General features: G+C 42.0%; 1 protein-coding gene across 1 annotated transcript; it reads left to right on the forward strand.

Moving 5' to 3' along the window:
• The first annotated feature begins 3593 nt into the window (after window positions 1–3593).
• Window positions 3594–18078, forward strand: adnpb (activity-dependent neuroprotector homeobox b). Its single transcript, XM_042341754.1, has 5 exons — window positions 3594–3625; window positions 9273–9319; window positions 12787–12899; window positions 13348–13440; window positions 14412–18078. The coding sequence occupies exons 3-5, from the start codon at window positions 12792–12794 to the stop codon at window positions 17973–17975; spliced, it is 3765 nt and encodes a 1254-aa protein (XP_042197688.1). The 5' UTR covers window positions 3594–3625; window positions 9273–9319; window positions 12787–12791; the 3' UTR covers window positions 17976–18078.
• The last annotated feature ends 2609 nt before the right edge of the window (window positions 18079–20687 follow it).

A 20687-nucleotide genomic window follows, 5' to 3' on the forward strand; every position in this document is an offset into this window, starting at 1 on the left:
CTCGATTTAATTTTAAGGAAGCTTCATGTTGACTTGTACATGTTAATTATTTTGTAACTTTTGGTAACTCAACACTACTTAGTAAATACTATTGGTAATTTATGGTAATCTTTTCACAAGTGGTCGCAGGAACCAATAAATGTTGCAGCTATATTTCAAACTCATCTTGGTCAATTATTGGTAAATGCACGTTAGGTGATTCGAACTAACGATCGATATGTACATCCAAGTACACTTTAAAGCTGACACAAAACATTGTCGGGTGTATTCAGACCCGACATTGAAACCAACTTCTGCCTGATCTACTTCAGTTGCTTAGACTTGTTGTTGTAGTCGACTTGGCGTCAAGTTTCAAAAATACATTGAATAGCAATTCTTGAATGTGTATATTGGTTGTAACCTTGGTGTGCTTGGTGTCACTTTGTGTTAGGTTGCCATGAATGTGGTTCCATGTTTCAGTTGAGGGTGAAGTTAATCCAGGCTAAAAAAAACAAAGAACATTTGCATTCAGTATTGAAAATGTGGGTAAACCGAAGCAAGCCGGGGCCAACGCCTTAAACGCTCACGAACCCGAACTGTATTCTGTTATTTCTCCTCACTGTAACCCCATGATATCTGACCTTAAGTTATTGGGCAATCTAATTTCCATCCAATTAGTAGGAGCTATTTGTTTCAGAACGGATGTGACAGCGGCGGTTTAGTCTTGAGGATAGTTGGGCAATATTTTCAGCTCGTGCATTTCATTTCCCTTCAACTGGGCCTTCGGTCATCACCCCACCCCTACACACCCTGTAACCTCCAACCTCCCCAACCCCCACCCACCCCTACACACCCTGTAACATCCCCCCCAACCCCCCCCACCCACCCACCCCTACACACCCTGTAACATCCAACCTCCCCAATCACCCACCCACCCCTACACACCCTGTAACATCCAACCTCCCCAATCACCCCTCCCACCCACCCCTACACACCCTGTAACATCCAACCTCCCCCACCCACCCACCCCTACACACCCTGTAACATCCAACCTCCCCACCCCACCCACCCACCCCTACACACCCTGTAACATCCAACCTCCCCAATCACCCCTCCCACCCACCCACCCCTACACACCCTGTAACATCCAACCTCCCCAACCTCCCCCACCCACCCACCCCTACACACCCTGTAACATCCAACCTCCCCAACCTCCCCACCCACCCACCCCTACACCCCCTGTAACCCCCAACCTCCCCCACCCACCAAATCCTTGACCGTCCTCCACCTCGAGACGTCCTCCCGGCGCCGTGAGAATGTGGTCCTGTGTTGTGTCTCATTATTCCCCCATCCCGGGTCTCCTTATCCCACACCCCCCCACCCCGGGTCTTGTTATCCCACACCCCCCCACCCCGGGTCTTGTTATCCCACACCCCCCCACCCCGGGTCTTGTTATCCCACACCCCCCACCCCGGGTCTGTTATCCCACACCCCCCCACCCCGGGTCTTGTTATCCCACACCCCCCCACCCCGGGTCTCGTTACCCCACACCCCCCCACCGCGGGTCTTGTTATCCCACACCCCCCCCACCCCGGGTCTCGTTACCCCACACCCCCCCACCGCGGGTCTTGTTATCCCACACCCCCCCACCCCGGGTCTCGTTGGAAACTCCAAAAGGCCGCGCGTCCCGCGGAGCCGAATCCTCTCGGGTTGGAGACGAACGCCACCATTTTGTTACGCTCGTCGACCGCACCGAAGCTCAGCCACAGGGGGGAGTCGAACCAGGATACGGTCATACACTCACCACCCTCCTTCCCTCCCTCCCTCCTCTCACAAAGTAGTGCTGGACCAGTGGAGGGAGGAGGAGGAGGAGTGGGGGGGGGGGGGGAGGGCGCATGGATATCCCAACTGCTGAATCAGGTGGTATGTACATGTGTGTGCGTGTGTGAGTGCTTCGGTCTGTGTCTGCACACCCGAGCAGATGGAGGCGCCAGATGCCCCAGTCTGCACCTGCGCAGTGCGGTACCACACCCCCCCCCCCACCCACACCCCACCCAGCCCTCCATTGCCTGTTGGCAGATGGGGTGACGCCGAGCGCCCCCTATTGGGGGAGAGCGGGTGGGGCCGGCAGCCTCGTTTTCACGAGGGGTGGGTGGAGGGAGGGAGGTGGGTGGGGGGGGGGCGGCCTCCCCTTGCACCAATTCTCGCGAGAATAGAGATGGGGGGGGGGGGGGGCGCTGCTTATGTAACCTCAACCAACTACACGTTGAATAATACCTGCAGTTGGGGGGGGGGGCCCTCTCTCTCTCTCTTTGGCCACTGGGGTCCAGTGTGGGGGGACGGGTGAGGGGGGACATTTGGGGGTCTGGGGGTGGACACGTGGTCGAGAAGTTTTTTTGGGGGGTGGTGGGGGGGGGGAAGAATTGTCCACCCCAAGTCACCAGAGGCTCTTCTCTATTGGACGATAAATAGTCTCCCCCCCCTCCCACCAGACACACTCACCCCCCCCCCTCCTCTCCCCCTCCCTCCTCCTCCTCCAACCCCCCCCCCCACCCAGGCGAAGGAGGCCCTTACGTCACTTCCGTTCTTTCTCGGACGCCATTTTGGCCCAGGGAAAAGGAAGGTCTTCTCCGTGAATTATTGTCCCCGAAAGAAATTGGATTTTTTTTGGGCTTTCTAACCCCCCCCCCCCTTCCCCCCCTTTCACCCCTTTTCCTCCTCCTTCCCTCTCTTTTTTTTTTACCCCCCCGCTCCTCCTCCTCCTCCTCGGGAAAAAAAGTTTTCGGTTTTCTTTTCTTCCCCCCCCCCCCCTCCCTCCCCCCCACACACCGCCACCATCACCCTCCAAAAAAAAAGTTCGGTCGCTCGGGGTTTGTTTGTTTTCCCTCTTCTTCCCCCCCCTCCTCCCCTCCTTGTTTTTTTTTAAGCGGCGCGGCTTTTTTTTCCCTCTCTCTCTCTCTCTCTCTCCTCCACACACACACACCCGCCCTCCTTGTTCCCCCCCCACCCCCACCCCCCATCCTCTTCCTCCTCTCTCTCTCTCTCTCTCTCTCCTCTCATCCCTCTCTCTTCATCTTCTTCCCTCTTCTTCTCTGTGTCTGTCTCTCTCTCTCTCTCCTTTTTTTGTGTGTTTTTTTTGAAAAAAAACAGCTCCCTCTTTCAGTCAACGCTGGAAGCAGCGCCGCGGCCGCCTCTCTCTCTCCTCTTCTCCCTCTCCTCCTCCTCCTCCTCCTCCTCTCCTCGCCGTCCCTTCCCCTCCTTTCTCGGCTCTCGGCTCGACAACCCGGGTGTTGATGTGAGGAGGAAGGAGGAAGGAAGGAAGGAAGGAGGTGGGAGGGGAGTGGGGGGTAAAAGCGGCGGTGGCGGGAGGAGGAGGAAGGCGGAGAAGGCCCTTTGTTTGCGGCTCGCGCGCCCTCTTCTCCGCCGGCTCTCGCGCTTTTCAACTGAACAATTAAAAATAACCAACTCCCCTCCCTCTCTTCCTCCCCTCCTCCTCCTCTTCCTCCCCCTCACCCCCAATCCCCTCCCCACCTCTCCCACCCACCCCCCCCCCCCTCCGCTCTCTCCCTCTCCCCCTCTCTCTCTCTCTCTTTATACCACCATCTCCTCCTCCAAACCCTCCAAAAAAAAAGCCCCCCAAGCCAAGGTGAGACATTTTTTTTTGTGAGTGTGTGTGTGTGTTAAGCGACCTGTGCCAGACCCGGTTTTAACATCTTGAACGAGCATTGGATTTTCTCCGTCTTGTCTTATCTATAATTATATATAATGTATTTTTTTGAGGGGTGGGTTGGGTGGAGGAGGAGGAGGAGGAGGGGGGAGATAGAAAGAAGCAATGTGCATGCAAGTAGTTCTCTGCTCTTTATCCTTCTGGTGAGTTGGTGTCTGCTGATTTTATTTTGCCGGCTTATTTTTATTCGAAAAACCAAGAGGAAAACGTGCAAGAGCCTCTGTGTAGCCTTTCTTGCCTGAGATGTAGGTGTGTGTGTGTGTGTGTGTTTTTTTCTGAAGCAGCGGTCCGTTTTTTGACCGATTTTTTTTCTTTTCCAAGTCCGCTGTTTTGTTTAAATGTGTTCACGTCTCTCTTTTTTTTTGGAAGAAGACACCAGGACGTATGTTAATTTTGACGAAAACCCTGCACGGTTTAGGGGCGAGGATGAGTGAGTTGTACGAGCCTCGAATGTGGTGTTAAAATTTGCAGTTGGAACTGGGTATTATTGTACTTGTAAGATAGGCGCGGGTTATTTAGATATTACTATAATTTACTATGTATCGATTTGATGCATATGCAATAGGACTAGTCACCCAATCGATGTTCTTGTTGCCTTTCTTAAACACGAATTAGGATATTTCCTAATATTCTGGCTCGACCTACATCGTGACATATTTGAAAGGTATTTTTGTGGAGTGGGGAAGCTTGGGTCCCCGGAAAATGAAGAGCCTGAAGGGGCATTTTCTAAGTAGTCGCTGTTTCGAATGACTAAAATGTAAAATAGTAATGTCATCGATGATTCTATGTGCCATCACTGGTAAATCCGATCGAACATTTGTTTACACATCTGCTCAATACCTTTTTCTAGTGCTCTATGGTCTTTAGACAGCATGCTCGACCAATCCAGACAGCAAGAAACGCCCTAGACAGAAGACGGGTGGATGGAAACTGTGATTTAATTTATTTGTTAATTTACATATGGGGATTCACGTGAGTTGATACGGTGACAATTGTAGATATATTGTAGACTCGGTAATATTAAGGGTTGCATGAGTAGATGATCATGTTAAATGTGCACCTCCAGAACCGGTTGCCGGCTATGACGTTGCTGTAAAATGGCGCGATTGCTGCTCCACTGCAGACATGAATAGGTTTTGGGGTTCCCAAGCGTTGTAAGGGTTTGCAAATTAATAAGTTAAAAGTAACGTTACAGCACGTGTTCTTTAAAGAAAACGCAGCGGAACTTAACCGCAAATAGATCCATTTCGTTCCAAACCACAGCCCCCGCCAGAGTTGAAAAATGCAACTGGATACCCTATTTTTTTTTTGGGGGGGGGGGGGATCCAGAAAAAAAACTATTTCATTATTCTCCAGACAGTGCATTGTGAGAAATGTTGGGTGTTTTTTTTTGTGTGTGTGTGGTCCTGTTTAGATTTGAATGATAGATTTTGCACCATTTGCATCGAGAGGTAATAGGGAAAGAAAATGTTTTCTACACGCGCTGCCCGAACAGCGGCCCCCACCCAAACTAGTGCAGCCATGCAGAGAATCAGGATCGATATTCGTGCAGCAGGAGGCGCTCTTCAGAGACTGGGTTTGAGACTTCAAATGCAGCATAAAAAACATTTTTGTTAAAGAAGTGCCTCATTATAAAACACCGAAGCTCCTCGTACAGCGCCACCTATGGTTTAAACGCTTATGACTTTAAAACTAAGGGCTCTATGGGTTACACACACAAAATAGTATGACATAATTTTGTGCCATGCAAATAAGTTGATCACCGCTCACCGCGATTTATTCTGTGCCAAGACATTTTTTGTCGGTATTTTAGTAATGTGCAAAACTTATATCACTTCTGAACAAATTATGAACCAGATCCATTTAGTGATGAACTGCAGTGTAAGTGAAAGAACAAATGCAAAAATGCATTAATCTTGATGTGATTTGTAAAGCATAACTTTCTTGATGTGGACTGCTTCTTATGGCTTGGGCAGGGAAGCTTCTAGTCAGAGTAAGACATATGTCAATTATAACATGAAGGCAAAGAAGAATGCTCTGATTTATTGGATGTTGCAAAGATGTTTGTGAGCATCTCAGAAGTAGTTAGAGTACTGTTGTAGACAAATTCCAGTTCATCATAATAAACACTGTCAAACCTCATTATAATTAACACTGTTAATACATCACCTGTGGCTTTTCAACTGTAGGTTATTATCCTAACTTGACTGTGGTATGTCGTTCCGACGTGAAGGGCACTATACAAGTGTAATTTGCTGTTTTTGTGCACATTGATGCCTTTGTCAAACTGATAGTCCCATGAAAATGATTATTTTTTTCCCAGAAATGAATGTGTCCAATCTGATGGCCGCACGTTTGCAAACTTTCCAATTTAATTTGTTACGTAGCCCATAATCATGTCTTTTTAAAATACGAGGATATTTGCATTTTAAAAATATGTGTTTTGTACATCTAGTGTCAGTTACATTTAGTGCCTTGAATTAGATTAACATAGAACTTGAGTAACACATCACATCTTCTTGTGGTTCCATGGATTACGAATGATGCTCCATCCATCTTGTTTTTCATTTAAATTCCACATTGAAGGGTTTCGCTTATTTAATTTGCTTATAAGTCTTTATTGACTGTTGTTTGAAAAATGGAATGAGGATTAAGGAATTGAGTAAAGATTTTGATTCATATATAGTATGGGAGTGATATGAATCATGAATAGATTGTACTACAGTTCAGCTCGTAACCTGCTTCCAGAAACTGACGTTCTGATGTTTTCAGTTGTGAAGCACACAATTCCTTTGTAGGCAATGATTTATTTCCCCCCTCCTCTTCCTTCCTGCATGAATACACTTTTTTTGAATACATTATGCATGTTGTACAATCCATAGGATTAATATACAAAAAAGTATTCAATCTAAAGGCTGCTACGTTGAATCAAAAAGTGAAACTTTGTTGTAGTCCATAATAGTGCTAATGGTCATTTATAGTGCTTTGGTTTGCTGATACAGAATTTTTAACCTTTAACCTTTTTACTGTCCTCTCTTAAATATGGACTGGGTAAAGTGTTAGAATGAAATGTTCCTAGGAAAGTTTGGGGTATTGGTTGAATGTTGGGATTAACGGGTAGGACTTCATAGTTTACCTGGTTCTCTTGGGAGATTTGTGGCCCAGGTGCATTGTTGTACTTTCAGGAGAAGTTTTATGCTGTTGAACTTTTTTAAAAAATAATTGAACTCCTTTAAGTAAGTGATTTAATTGTGGTCTGTAAACACATCGTAACTAGTACAATGTGACCATTTAGGACAGTTTAATATAAGTTACTGGGTGTTGTATAAGGATGAAAAGTTAATGACATGTCAGCATCTATTGCTGGGCAGCTCTCTCTCTCTCTCTCTCCCCCCCCCCCCCCCCCCCATACTTCTGGATTGAGCAATATTAGTGCATTTTTACAAACTGAATAGGTACAGAATAAATAATCCTAAAGATTAGCTTCATACATGATAAATAATAATAGTATAATTCTTGCATGTGGTGTAGCACCTTATGGCACAACATCTCAAAGTGTTTCAGAGATTTCCTGTAAATTGTATCAGTAAATGAATTTTTAGGCAAATGTGGCAGCCAATTTGCACAGAACAATGACAAATAGCCTTGAGGTAAATGACCAAAATTTTTTTATCTGAGGATTGTTGGCCAGGAAACTGGGAGAAACTTCCTTTTCTGATGCAGAGTAAACCAATAATCTTGTGATCTAGAGACTGATACTGACTAAGCCTGACTGATGCTTCCAATTCTGCTAAATGGTGTTAGCTTGGATTAGAAAGTCGTGTGTTCAAGCCCCACATTTGGACTTTATGCTCACTCCCATGCACTCCCAGAGAATGGATGATGCACGACAAACCTGGGTGAAGGGTGTCAGGAGAGAAGTGGGGTTGGAGATGCTCAGAGAGGTGGGGAGGTGTTGGCCATGAAGGGATTATAGGTGAGGGTGAAGATCTTGAAATTGTTTGACAAGAAGGTGGGGAACCTGAAAGGGTGTGTTTGGAGTGTGGAATTCATTCTGACAATGGGCTGAATAATTAAAAAGGAATTGGAAAAGCGAAAGATTTATAAAGTGACTTAGAAAATTACAATGGGCCAAATAGCCTTTAGAATGAAAATGTTCATCGCTTGGTGCCCAATACTGCATATAAGTAGATTATTGAAATTGTTTTGTTTTTTAAAAATCCACAATACTGCATAATTAAGTCAGAAGCATATGGGTGTCTATCTCCCTCCCCCCCCACCCCCGTTGTTGGCAGACGAGAAACTTGTGTGGGAAAGAGCATAATTTAGCTGCATGACGGTGATTCCACCAAATTACCATGTTTATACTTGTTTATAAAATAGTGAGGAGAGGTGAGCAATGGACTTTATATCTGCTTCTTTTGATCATAAGATTGAAAATATTTTCTGTAAATGCTACAGCCCTCGTAGCCACACAGCAGTATGCAAGTTCATAAAACTAACCTTTTCCCTAATGTAAGTAAAACAGATATTTTACAGGCAGGACCACTGTATATTCTTGTCCTTGTATATAATGATCCTTGCATTTGATATAGCACCTTATGTCTTTGAGACGTCTCAAAGTGCCTTACAAGGTGTACTGTAAAGTGAATTCAATGTATATTTTGTGGGTGAAATGTGACAGCCAATTGCACACAGCAGTGTACAACTAACAGTGGATTAAATGACCAAATTATTGTTTTTATTCATTATTTTGAAGGGATTATTACCCCAGGAATATATCTGTGTTGTTAACTTGCTCACTGTAAAGAGTCTACACTTGAGTTTGGTAGCCTTTTCAATTATTTGTCACACAATGGAAAAAGATGTCTTTGCAATGAGTTTTGCAATTGGGAACACAAAGCATCCAGAAATGGTCATAGCATTGCCTTGTGTGGAGACTGGACAATTCTGAATAGAGAACAACATTGCATGTTTTTGTACTGTTTTTGAGTCATTAGATGATTTGGCTGGGGGCATTACCTCTGAAAAAGGATTGGGATAGCTGTATATAGTAATATAGCTGAAGTATTCACTGCTTCTATGTTTCATCTTGTTTATTGTAGTCAGTATAGTGTAACCTAAAGTAAATTGTGCGCAGAGTGCTAGGTCCATGTCTTGCTTTCATTTCTTCATAATGGATCAGAATTGCCGTTGAAATGTGAGGGTATTATTTGGTAGATTGTTTGAGGTGCTATTTATGAGACTTCTTAAATGATGCAATTGTGATATAATTTATTTTTGCATTGAGCACTGATTTTTATTTGGAAAGCTGAAGCAGTATCTGATCAATGGCATTTTTAGTTGTGGCTTCCAATTTTTATTAAATTAGTTTGTCAAGTTAAAGCAAGCAATTACTTTGTCAAATTGTCATCTCTAAGGCTGCACGTTTGAACTCTTATGCATCCATTTCTTTGGTAGAAACTTCAAAACTGATGTGCTTTATTAATTTTAGTCAATTATTAATCTATGTTCACCATGTTATTCTAAAGTATGTAAATTTATTAATTTATTTTCTTTCCTGCAGAATTCTCCATATCAGCAAACATTGTATCTAGGGAGGAAAAAGTGCAGGTAAGAATATTCATCTATTATTTGTGTTGCATATTATATTTTCTTTGTCTTTGCATTGTATACTGGTAGTTAAGTCCCACATACTGATTTCTAATAAGTACACTTGTTTATTGAGGAAGATGTACCTAGAAATTCTGCTTTCTTCCCAGAAAAGTATCATTTTTAATTCTATTTATTATTTTAGATATTATTCAGTATCTGTAAACAGTTTTGCTCATCAGCTAAAAGCAATTGGTATCTGGGTTCCCCATTATTTTGAACCCTGACAAGAAATGTTTTAAATGTATAGTTCTGACAATAGTTCCATCCAGTGTTTTGTACAAACTTACTTTTTTAAAAAAAAAATTGTAACAATTTTGTTTAAATTTTCTCTGGTTTATTGAACAAATGACCATTCTTTGTGGGTGAGCCTGGATAATTAATATTGGTAGGCTATTTGACTGTGGGGGAAAGCGGAGGCTGATGAACAGAAACTAACGGTGTTTCAACTGCTGAGTACTTACAAAAGGAGAGTTTCTGATTCTGGAGTAGACAGTAGTTGAGCTACTGGGCATTATCTAGTAGATTGGGAAGCCCATTGTACAGTATTTTAAAGAGAGAAAAACGTGTATTTGATTGAAGTAAATTCAGCAGTTTGAACGCAATTTTGACCCCTTTCCAGAAATTGTCCATGGGCTGCAGTGTTACAACTTGAAACCAGGGGATTGGAGAGAAGATGGTTTCTTAAAAAAAAGGTTAATTCTTTAACCAGTGAACTTTTCTGGTTTATTTGGCTCAACTTGTAGTCCTTTCGGTTGTTCAATTAAGAGACACACTGGGATGAGAGCTGAAAGTTCATGGGGATGTATGTGATGTGATGAGTTGTTGGAAGTGGCAACCAAGGTCCCACCTTCCATTGAGGTGAATGTTAAAAGGTCAGATGATAGCTGTTCTTGGGGCAGGGAGCTTCTTGTAACCTGGCCAAGTACCTTCAGATTCATTAGTTCAAAAACCTCATAATTTGTGGGAACATGCTGACTAAAATGGTAACTTGGGTTTTCCTACAACTGTTAAACTTGACAGTAGTTGCTTGTGAAGCACTTTGAGACATTGCAATATGATGAGGCATTGTGAGGCACTTCTTGGTAGTATTCCCCAGTTGCATTTTAAAGAAGAATTTTTTTTCTTATTTTTAGGAATTCTAGTTTGAGATTGTGTAGCCATCTTTCGTTTGCTTTCACTTTAAATTTTGAACTTTTGCTTCCCCAAGCCACAATGTGTTTCCTCAACCGATGTCGTTCACGATCTTGTGTGTAACTGGGTAAGCGCTCTGGCACTACCTTGTGTGAGGGGCGCTATATAAATGCGAGTTGGTGTTGCACTGCACCCTTTGTGCAACATTAAGCCATACAGAAAGTTGCCAATTTGATTCCTAGCATTTGCTGAGTTAGCTAATTTCAGTTGAGTTACAGTTGTCTTTAATGTCTTGGGACATCCTCCCACGTAAAAGGTGCTATGTACAAATGTAATTTGTTGTTGTGGAGAAGATGAAAAGCAGCCAGCGTTCCTGCTCCTGATTGTTCACTAGAAATCTCCTGGAAATGGAAGTCTATATGTTTTAGCATAGGTGAGAATAGGATTGGCTTTGTGTTTGATTCCTTTAATTGAAAACTATGCAACACTTTGTAGGCTGCTGCATGAGAAATAGCCTCTTAGGTGAGGATACCAGAGCTTGAACATCGAAGCTCTTCTCTGTACCGGAGAAGAGGAGACTAACCCCCAAAAAATAAAGTGTTAAGCAGGCAATATTTTGATGCTTAACTTTTGTTAAGGTGGTAACCGTTAAGAGTTAGTGACTGAAAATAAATAGTGCAGATTTGGGTTGTCTAGGCCAGGGTAGTCCAACTTTTGGCTGTCTCAGGCCGAATTCCCTATTTGAGAAAGACCGATAAAATAATTATTATTTCACCAATCCTGGTATGAATTTAGTTATATGTATTCAATTTGTACAGGAGGTTACAGATTTGTATCCTTTCCTACTTTCCTTTCTCTCTGGCCTTTCCAGATTATACAACAGCTGTTTTGTGAGAGTAAGCAATTTATCTACTCTCTAGACTCTGCCAGTGCTGATACGAGGCAACCACTTGGAGTTGTGCAGCGTAACCCAGTGCTGACCTCAGGTTTTCGATTTCCATTGAGATATGTCTTGATCTTTGCTTCACATTTTGCCAAAGCACAGCTGAAATCATCAAATTTGTTTTGTTGGACAATTATTATCGTAAAAATATTTACAACAACAACAAAATTAGATTTGTATAGCGCCTTTCATGTCAGGAGGATGTCCCAAGGTGCTGGACAATCAGTGTTTCAGACTCGAGCTGGGGGTCGGGAGGATAGAGGGCAGGGTTGGAAGGAGGGTGATCAAAGGCTGGGACGAAGAGGAGGGTCTTGAGGCAGGTATTGAAGGAGGCAAGGCAGAGGGTGAGGCGGATGGACTGCGGGATGGAATTCCAAAGGGAGGGGGCAGAGAGCATTAAGGCACTCCCATCAATGGTGGGCCGGGTGAGGCGGGGGATGTGAAGAGGCCAGAGTCTACTGAGCGGGCAGGTTGATAGGGGCTTAGGAGGTTGCAGTGGTAGGGGGAAGCAAGGCCATGGACGTTGAAGGTGAGGACCAGGATCTTGAATTGTATCCTGTGTGGTGGGAAGCCAGTGGAGTTGGGTGAGGATGATAGGGTCACGGAGCCCGGTGCGGGAGAGGACATGGGCTGCAGAGTTTTGGATAATCTGCAGCCTATGGAGGGAGGAGTTGGGGAGGCCGACAAGCAGGGAGTTTGCAGAGTCGAGCCTGGATGTTATGAATCCGTGTATGGAGTGTGCATCCTTGGATAGTGATGCTGTCAGTGCCTGAGGTGTAGAGGCGTTGACAGGCGCCAATCAGGAGGCCCTCAGTCTTTTTGATGTTCAACCGTAGAAAGTTAGCTCTCATCCAGGACTTGATGTCTGACAGACATTCTGTCAGGACAGCAGTGGTCTGGGTGGGGAGGTATAAAAAACGTACAACAGGAGTATGTTGCGTTATCATGTGACGTGGTTGTACAACAATGCATCTCGCCTTGAAATTCACATCGATTCATTTGATTGAAATCTACTGAACACTTCAGTAGGCTGCATTGTGCGGTTTTCTACTCCCATATAATCCATTTACACCTGTAATTCGGTGATCAGTTTGCAAATGATCTGACCATTCACCAATCCTGATTTGGTCGGTTCAAATGCAACTAGGATTATATTTTATCTTTTTTGATCGTATAGAAATTATTATTTTGGGGGGTCATGGAATTTGGGAAAACAGAATAGACACTGAATGCTGTAGTTGCACACGCGTTTCACAGTTATTATGCATCTTCTGTTGAATTATAACACCAGTAACCTGAGAAGTTTGATAATATTGGCATAAAGATGATTCATTAGTCTTGTTCCAAACAGGAATTATGTACCAGCTTCCTGTCAACAACCTTGCAAATCTAAGAAAAGCTCGTAAAACAGTGAAAAAGATCCTCACAGATATTGGATTGGATTATTGCAAAGATCATATAGAGGTAAGTAGAATTTTTTTAGGCTGCAAGGGAGGAGGGAATGGAGTTGATATCAGACTAATGGGATAAGGCATTTTCATTAAAGAACTGAATGGCGGCTGATGTACTCTTGGGCAGAGACATTCAAAACATAACTACCATTGATTATGCCACATTGATGCAATGGAAAGTTCTTTTCTGAAATTTGTAGGGAGAGTTTGTTTCTTATACCTGAAAGTTCTGACACGCTCAAGTAGAAGAAGGAGAATATTTTGGAGAACTGCCTTTTGTACTAGTCTGCTCTGATGTTTTACCTTGTGTTCATTCATTACCAAATGGTTTGCATTTGCCTCCAGTGATGGTGAATTCAGTAGGTCGCTACTTGTGTCATTAATTGCTCTAAAGTGTTCCAACATTGTAGGTGCTGTAAAAATGGTATTGAATTTTATAGGCAACTGAAATGTGTTTTCAGGATTTTAAACAATTTGAACCAAATGACTTCTACCTGAAGAACACTACGTGGGATGATGTTTCACTTTGGGACCCTTCTTCTACAAAACTGCAGGTTAGCCTTATTCATACTATAATGTTAAGAGTAATAATCCTTGCGTTTGATATAGCACCTCATGTCAGTCGGCGAGACGTCTCAAAGCGCTTGACAGGATGCACTGTAAATTGGAGTGATTGTGCATTTTCTGGGTGACTTACAGGCTTCAAGTAAGAATGTACCATTCATGGCTCTTAGCTAGGATATTTTTTAACAATCCATTCATGATTTATTTTAGAACAGTTTCTAGCTAAGCACTCTAGCACAATTTGATGGATGTTTGACCTGAGAATTAATTTTTTTTAAATACGAGTATGTAATAACCAAGCCAACTTAGGTCAAACTTTGAGGCACATGTATTATATGCCATTATATTTAGTCGATTTTATTAAACTCATTTGGATAAGGACAGGCTGATATTTACCAAAACAGGGAATACAGCAATTTTCAGCTGAGCCTAGATGTATTTGAATGGACAAGACCCTCATGAAAAGTGACCAGAGTTTTGTAATCGGTTCTGTACTTCTCTTGTATTTTTGCGACATATTTAGTAATTGTCAAGCTTTAATGTTACTATGGATAGAGTAGAATCCAATTTACATGAGAAAAACACTTGTCCTATTGTGACATATTGACTGAGACTAAAGTACCTTATAGGATGCAGTGTAATGTACATTAAAACAATTTTAATGTAATTTGGGACAAAATATTTTTGGTAGGAATAGTAATCAAAAAATATCCATGGTGTTGTTTACAAAACTGTAGGGACTTTTAATTATAAATTCAGTGACAAAACTGCACATATTAACAATAATCCTTGCATTTGATATACTGCCTTTTCATGTCTTCGAGATGTCTCAAAGCTCTTCACAGATTATACTGTAAAGTGGGTGAGAAGCAGCAACCAATTGCGCACAGCAAATATCTGCTGGTCCTATTGACTATTTATTCAGAATATCGCGACTAAAGTTGCTGTTTTACATTTTCAGGATTATCGTACAAAACCATTTTGCTGCAGTGCTTGTCCGTTTGCATCGAAATTCTTTTCTGCCTACAAGAGCCACTTCAGAAATGTTCACAATGAAGATTTTGAAAACAAAATCCTCATAAATTGCCCTTATTGTCCATACAATGCTGACAGAAAGACTTTGGAGACCCATATTAAGATTTTTCACGTTCCTTTGTGGAAAGTACCTAGTGGGGGCAAGAATGCGCACAGTGAAAAGTCGAAATTTGACAACAGTCTTAAAATGAAACATGCTGACAGTGTGGAGCAAGCAGTGTATTACTGCAAGAAATGTACCTATCGAGATCCTCTTTATGATGTTGTCAGAAAACATATTTACAGGGAACATTTTCAACATATGGCATCGCCTTACGTGGCAAGAGGAGGAGATAAGTCTGTAAACGGCACATTTTCTGCATCTAATGGACGTGAAGATGGGACTGTACATTGCAAACGATGTCTTTTCATGCCTAAAACTTATGAGGCCTTGGTACAGCATGTTATTGAAGACCATGAGCGAGTAGGTTATCAGGTGACTGCAATGATAGGGCACACAAATGTGGTAGTACCAAGATCAAAGCCTTTGATGATGATAGCTCCAAAGCCACATGATAAGCTTTCTCTAGCTGGCAATCCAAATTATCACAGCATGAAAAGTTCAACAATGCAGCATAATATGAATCGTATATCCATGTCCAAAAACGCACAGAATTCTGCTGTCAACCTTATGTCAGGTAATGCTCGTTTGCCACCAAAATATGCTATTTCTTCAATGGCACAAAGCTATTCTTTGGGGCAACAAATGAGGCTCCCACTGCCAGGTGGTTTACCCGTTTCTCTTCAGCGTTCTCAAACAGTGAAGCAGTTAATGTCCAGTGGTAATGGAAGGCCGTACGGGGTTAGTGCGGAACAAAGGCGACATCAGATGCAGTTTGGAAGCTTGACTGGCGGTAATGCTGCATCAAGTCAATTGTCATTGAAACAATCACAGTATGGTATGTCTCAAAGGATCCATGGTTTGTCTGCTTCTTCTGCGAAAGCAACTTTAACCTCCCATGGTTTAGCTAATTCTGGTCAGAGCTCTGCCTTGGGCTCTGCTGCTCAAAAGTGGAAGATCTGCACAATGTGCAATGAGCTTTTTCCAGAAAGTGTGTACAGTATACACTTTGAAAAGGAGCATAAGGCTGAAAAGATCCAAGCTGTAGCTAATTACATTCAGAAGATTAATAGTTTCACAAGCAAATGTCTCTATTGCAACCGATATTTACCCAGTGAAACATTGCTGAACCACATGCTTATACATGGGCTATCGTGTCCTTACTGCCGTTCCACTTTTAATGATGTTGAAAAGATGGCTGAGCATGTACGAATCCTTCACATTGATGAAGAAGTAGGACCTAAGACTGAATCAACGTTAACTTTTGATTTGTCTACACAAAAAGGTAGTCGCAGTAATATACAATTACTTGTAACTACATACAGCATTTCTGAGAGTGCCTCAATGGAGAATACATCTTATCGTCCCGCGAGTCATAACTTAACATTCAGAAAACCAGAAGGGCAGGCGCACCCAAAACCGCAAGCCAAGGCTAAAGGAAAGCCAGATTTGAATTCTTTACCTCAAACCCAGATACCCTATAAAAATGATGTTGGAAAAACCCTTTGTCCTTTGTGCTTTTCTATTTTGAAAGGCCCCATATCGGATGCTCTGGCTCACCATCTGAGGGAACGGCATCAGGTAATACAAACCATTCATCCAGTGGAGAAAAAACTCACCTATAAATGCATTCACTGTTTGGGAGTTTACACAAGCAACATGACTGCTTCCACAATAACGTTACATCTGGTGCATTGTAGAGGTGTTGGAAAAGCACAAAATGGTCAAGAGCGGAGCCTTGCTCATTCCAAGGTGACCCATTCACCAAGTGTAATGCCCATGAAACGTGAGTATGAGTATGAATATGGAGACTTTGCTTTAATGAAGAAAAGGAAGTTGGATGGCGAGGAAGCTTTTCAGAGTTTTACCTTGGGAGATGACAAGCCGGAAGAACCAGTAGTTTTAGCTATTGATCCCAAGGGATACGAAGATGAGTCTTATGAAGCCAGAAAAATGTTCCTCACAAACTATTTTAACAAGCAACCATACCCAAACAGAAGGGAAATTGAAAAGTTGGCAGCTGGCTTATGGCTGTGGAAATCAGATATTGCTTCACATTTCAGCAATAAGAGGAAGAAATGTGTCCGGGACTGTGAGAAATACAGACCTAAAGTGCTGCTTGGATTTAATATGATGGAATTGCGAAAAGTTAAACACAATATGGACTTTGCATCCACTTGGAATAAGGTGAACATCAATGAAGGAGACGGCAAGGAATCTGCCCGCTCAAATGCAGAAAAAGTGGGTGAAAAAGCTTCATATTCCAACCCAGAGAGGGTGAAGGAAAGTTCCTCGAGTCTGAACCCAGAAAAAGTAGAGGGAGTTAGTTTGATTTCCAACCCGAAAAATGCAGAAATTGATTCAAGTTCAATTGCAGAAAAAGTGGAATCGGGTGCTTTAAATCCAAGGCCAGAAAAAGAGGAGGCAGGTGCTTTAGATTTGAGTTTTGAGAAAAATGAGAGAAGTCCTTTACGAATGAGCCCAATTATGGTGGAGGGAAGTCCTTCCTGTCTCAGCCCAGTTACAGCAGAGGGAAGTCCCTCCAATCTAAGCCCTGATATTGCGGAGAGAAGTCCTTCAAATTTAAGCCCAGATATGGCGGAGGGAAGCCTTTCAAATATGAGCCCTGATATGGCAGAGGAGAGCGCTTCAAATCTTTGCCCATATGAAGGTGAGGAAAGTGCTTCTAATACTTGTGCAGCTGAAGAATTGCCATCAACCCAAATGGGTGGTTTTCAGTCTCGAGATGAAATCTCTGAAATTATTTCCGAAGGGTTAAGTAATGACTTGCAAAAGCCTACAACAAAGTGTCCATTTGTGAAAACTGCACCATTGGCACTGAAGGATGACGAATCAAACATGGAAGAGGAACAATGTCCTGAGCCGTCTTCAGAATCAAAAGATAAAGAATCAGAAAGTGAGGAATCTGAAGATTTGTCAGAATGTAAAGATGGACTGGTTTCGAGAGCATCTGACCTAGAGGATGTTTCACCTGAACTCAAACAAGAGTTTTGGATCAAACGACCTTGGACAGATGATGCATCCCAAAGTGGTGAGGAGGAGCCGACACAACAGCCATTAGAAGAAAATATCGCATTAGGAAGTGATGAGCAGCACTGGGCTGAAGGACCGTCTGAGTGGAGTGGGGAACCATTTCAGAATGAAGAGGAAAAGTGGTCCAAAGAAGAACCCGAATGGAAGAATGTTTCACCAGAGAATGAGGAAAGTTTGTCTAACCCACTGTTGGAGTGGCAAGGTAACCCAGCAGATAGTGAAGGTGAGGAGCTCGATCAACTCCTTGATCAGTCAAATGATGGTCTTTCAGAAAATGTGGCAGAACCTGTTTGTGGCTCATCTTCTGGTGTAGGATTGAGTAGCCAGCCTGCATAGAAGATGGACTTGCTTTGGAGTCTTTGTTGTGAAATGTGTGCAGTATCTTAAAGTGAAAGGAGCCAGTGTATAAAATTTGAAGGACTATTCAGAGGTACAAAAATTACAGACAGAAGAGGCAGTAAAATGCAGCAAGTTTCATTGCATTTTGCCTCCAGGTTGCTTTACAGTTGTACAAAAGTGGCATATTGTAATTTACTTTCTAAATGTTTTCTCATTTACCTATGGTAGTGAAAGGCCAATTTACTTACTGGTTTACAGTGTACTGTACTATAGATTTCAATAAGACCTTTAAGTTTCTTTTATTCATTTACTCGGTCTGCGTAGCTGGAATGTATATTTCTACAGTCTTTTAGAGCCATTCTAAGTGAAGCTTATCGTATAGGTCTTGTGTACTTGTTCTAGATTTACTGTATGATTCACCTTTTTTTAGTGATACCTCTGCTGTTAAATAAATGCAGCATTTAGTCCACTTGATAACTGCTTGAAGGAGGTTGTGCTGTAGTGTCTGTCAACATTATTATAAACCTAGTTTTTATTGCACATATCCTTATACAACTTTGGTAGCATTTGGCCAGTAGCTTACTGAACATAAAAACTGGCCTTACTGTAATATGGCAAATTGCTGTTTAATGTATCCTTTGCTCAAATATTGATGGTTACTGGCATTTCAAATGTTAATGCATTTTTAAAAGTCTCCCTTCAACTTAAATTACTTACAGAGTTAGAAATGAAATTCATAATATTGCTGATTTCACTAACTTATGTTTTGAATCAGCACAAGTTGTGAATTGGGTAAAACGTGGCAAATATTTAGAAATGCTGGGTTTTGCCTATTTCACGGTTATATGTTAGGGGATGAACACCACTGTGGTGTTTGTATACATTGTATCATCTATGTAATAGTGTCTGTGTAGTAAATTTCATTTTTGTGATCTTTATTTTCCTTTGTACTTTTCATTTACACTTCTGGAAAATAAAATGCTTTATCGTACAATTGTGTGACCATTTTACATTGTGAATTTAAGGATAATTTTGAATGCAGTTGCCCCTCAACAGTTCATTCAAACCATTTTTACACTTCCAACTAAAAATTTTCTCGTTAAGTCACACTTCAAAATATTTCATAGCAAATTTACAAATCGAATCTTATGGTTAAAAACAAGTTCACAGCAATGAGCTTCCATATTTGGTAAAAAAAAACATTGGTAGTGAAAGGCCAACATGTACTTAATTGGTATATAGTGCATGGTGCTATTGACTTCATTTACTCTGTAATTGGAATGTACATTTCTAATATTAGAGCCTCGTTACCTCTGTCTTGTATCACTTCCAATAAATTTGTATATTTATCTATTGCCAACATTCTGTAGTTTTCTAGTCTCAGGTTGAAGAATGTATAAATTCAACATTAATAGCTTTGACTGCGTAAATAAATGGCAGTGTGGAAAGGGAAAAGTTCAATTATGATGATGCTTTGTTTGTATTACTCAGTTAATGTTTTGTCAGATCAATTTAAAAATAATGGCATGTGACATTTTACCTTTAGCCTTTTTTTAAAAAGATGGGAGTTGGAATATGTGGCCCTATGCGGGAAAAAATATTCTTTTTCTGGATGTTAAACTATTTGTACCTGCCTAATAAGTCAGTGAGTATAGGCACTTTCCCATCTTGGGAGTCTTCATGAATCAGCCATGTTGATTTAAACCATGTGCCATCCAAACAAACATTGGCAATTTACGTTGAATCTTCTGCAACCCCACTTTATTTTAATTCTAAATTTCATGTGGGAAGGATGTCTCAAAAGTGCTTCACAGACCTGAAGCAGGTGGGAAGAGTAAAACTGCCTGGAAGTGTGCTTGAACAGATAGATCTTAAGGCACACTTTAAAAGTGGCGACTTCACCTGAGCTGCTGTGTGAGGCAAGGCTGTGGGGGAATCTGAATGTGAGGATGAGTTGGGAGTTAAGCTAGACATGTATCTAACTTCCAGTTTTAATAATAATAATAATAATCCTTGCATTTGATATAGCGCTTTTCACGTCGGGAGGACGTCCCAAAGCGCTTCACAGAACACACTGTAAAGTGAATTGACTATATTTGTGGGCGAACGCGGCAGCCAATTGCGCACAGCAATGTCCCACAAACAGTCGTAGATTGAAAATGACCAATTTTTATTATTGTTTTTGGTTTTGGAGGGATTATTATTAGGCTCTGTGTGGAGTAAGGAAACTTGCCCAAGGTTTCGCCCTCTGCCGGGAATTGAACTCCGGTCTCTCGCTTGCAAAGCGAGTGCTCTAACCACTGAGCTACAGGACTCCACGCCAGGCAAGGGCACAGTTTTCATTTCAAAAGTTATTGCTAGTTTCTATTACCCCCATGCAAGCTGCAATAGCAATTGGCTTTTTTTTTCTTCCATCAGGTGGTTTTAAGGTTTTAAACTTAAAACTATAAGTTTAAAAACTTTAAAATGCAAAATTTAGATTGTATCAAAACAGAAGTATGATTGAAGGGAGTGCTTGATGCACATACACCCCTATTCTGTTGTCAAACTCAACAAACTGTTTGTAAACATACTTTGAAACATTGCCAACCTCAGAAGAGCATCTGACACTCCGTACATCCTTTTGCCCTTTTGCAGGTGAGAAACTTTCATTTAAAGCATTGACCATCCGAACGGCTAATTACAAACCAATCAGTTTTCTGAACATGT

This window comes from Callorhinchus milii, unplaced genomic scaffold, assembly GCF_018977255.1.
Source record: "Callorhinchus milii isolate IMCB2004 unplaced genomic scaffold, IMCB_Cmil_1.0 Scaffold18, whole genome shotgun sequence".
NCBI lineage: Eukaryota > Metazoa > Chordata > Chondrichthyes > Chimaeriformes > Callorhinchidae > Callorhinchus > Callorhinchus milii.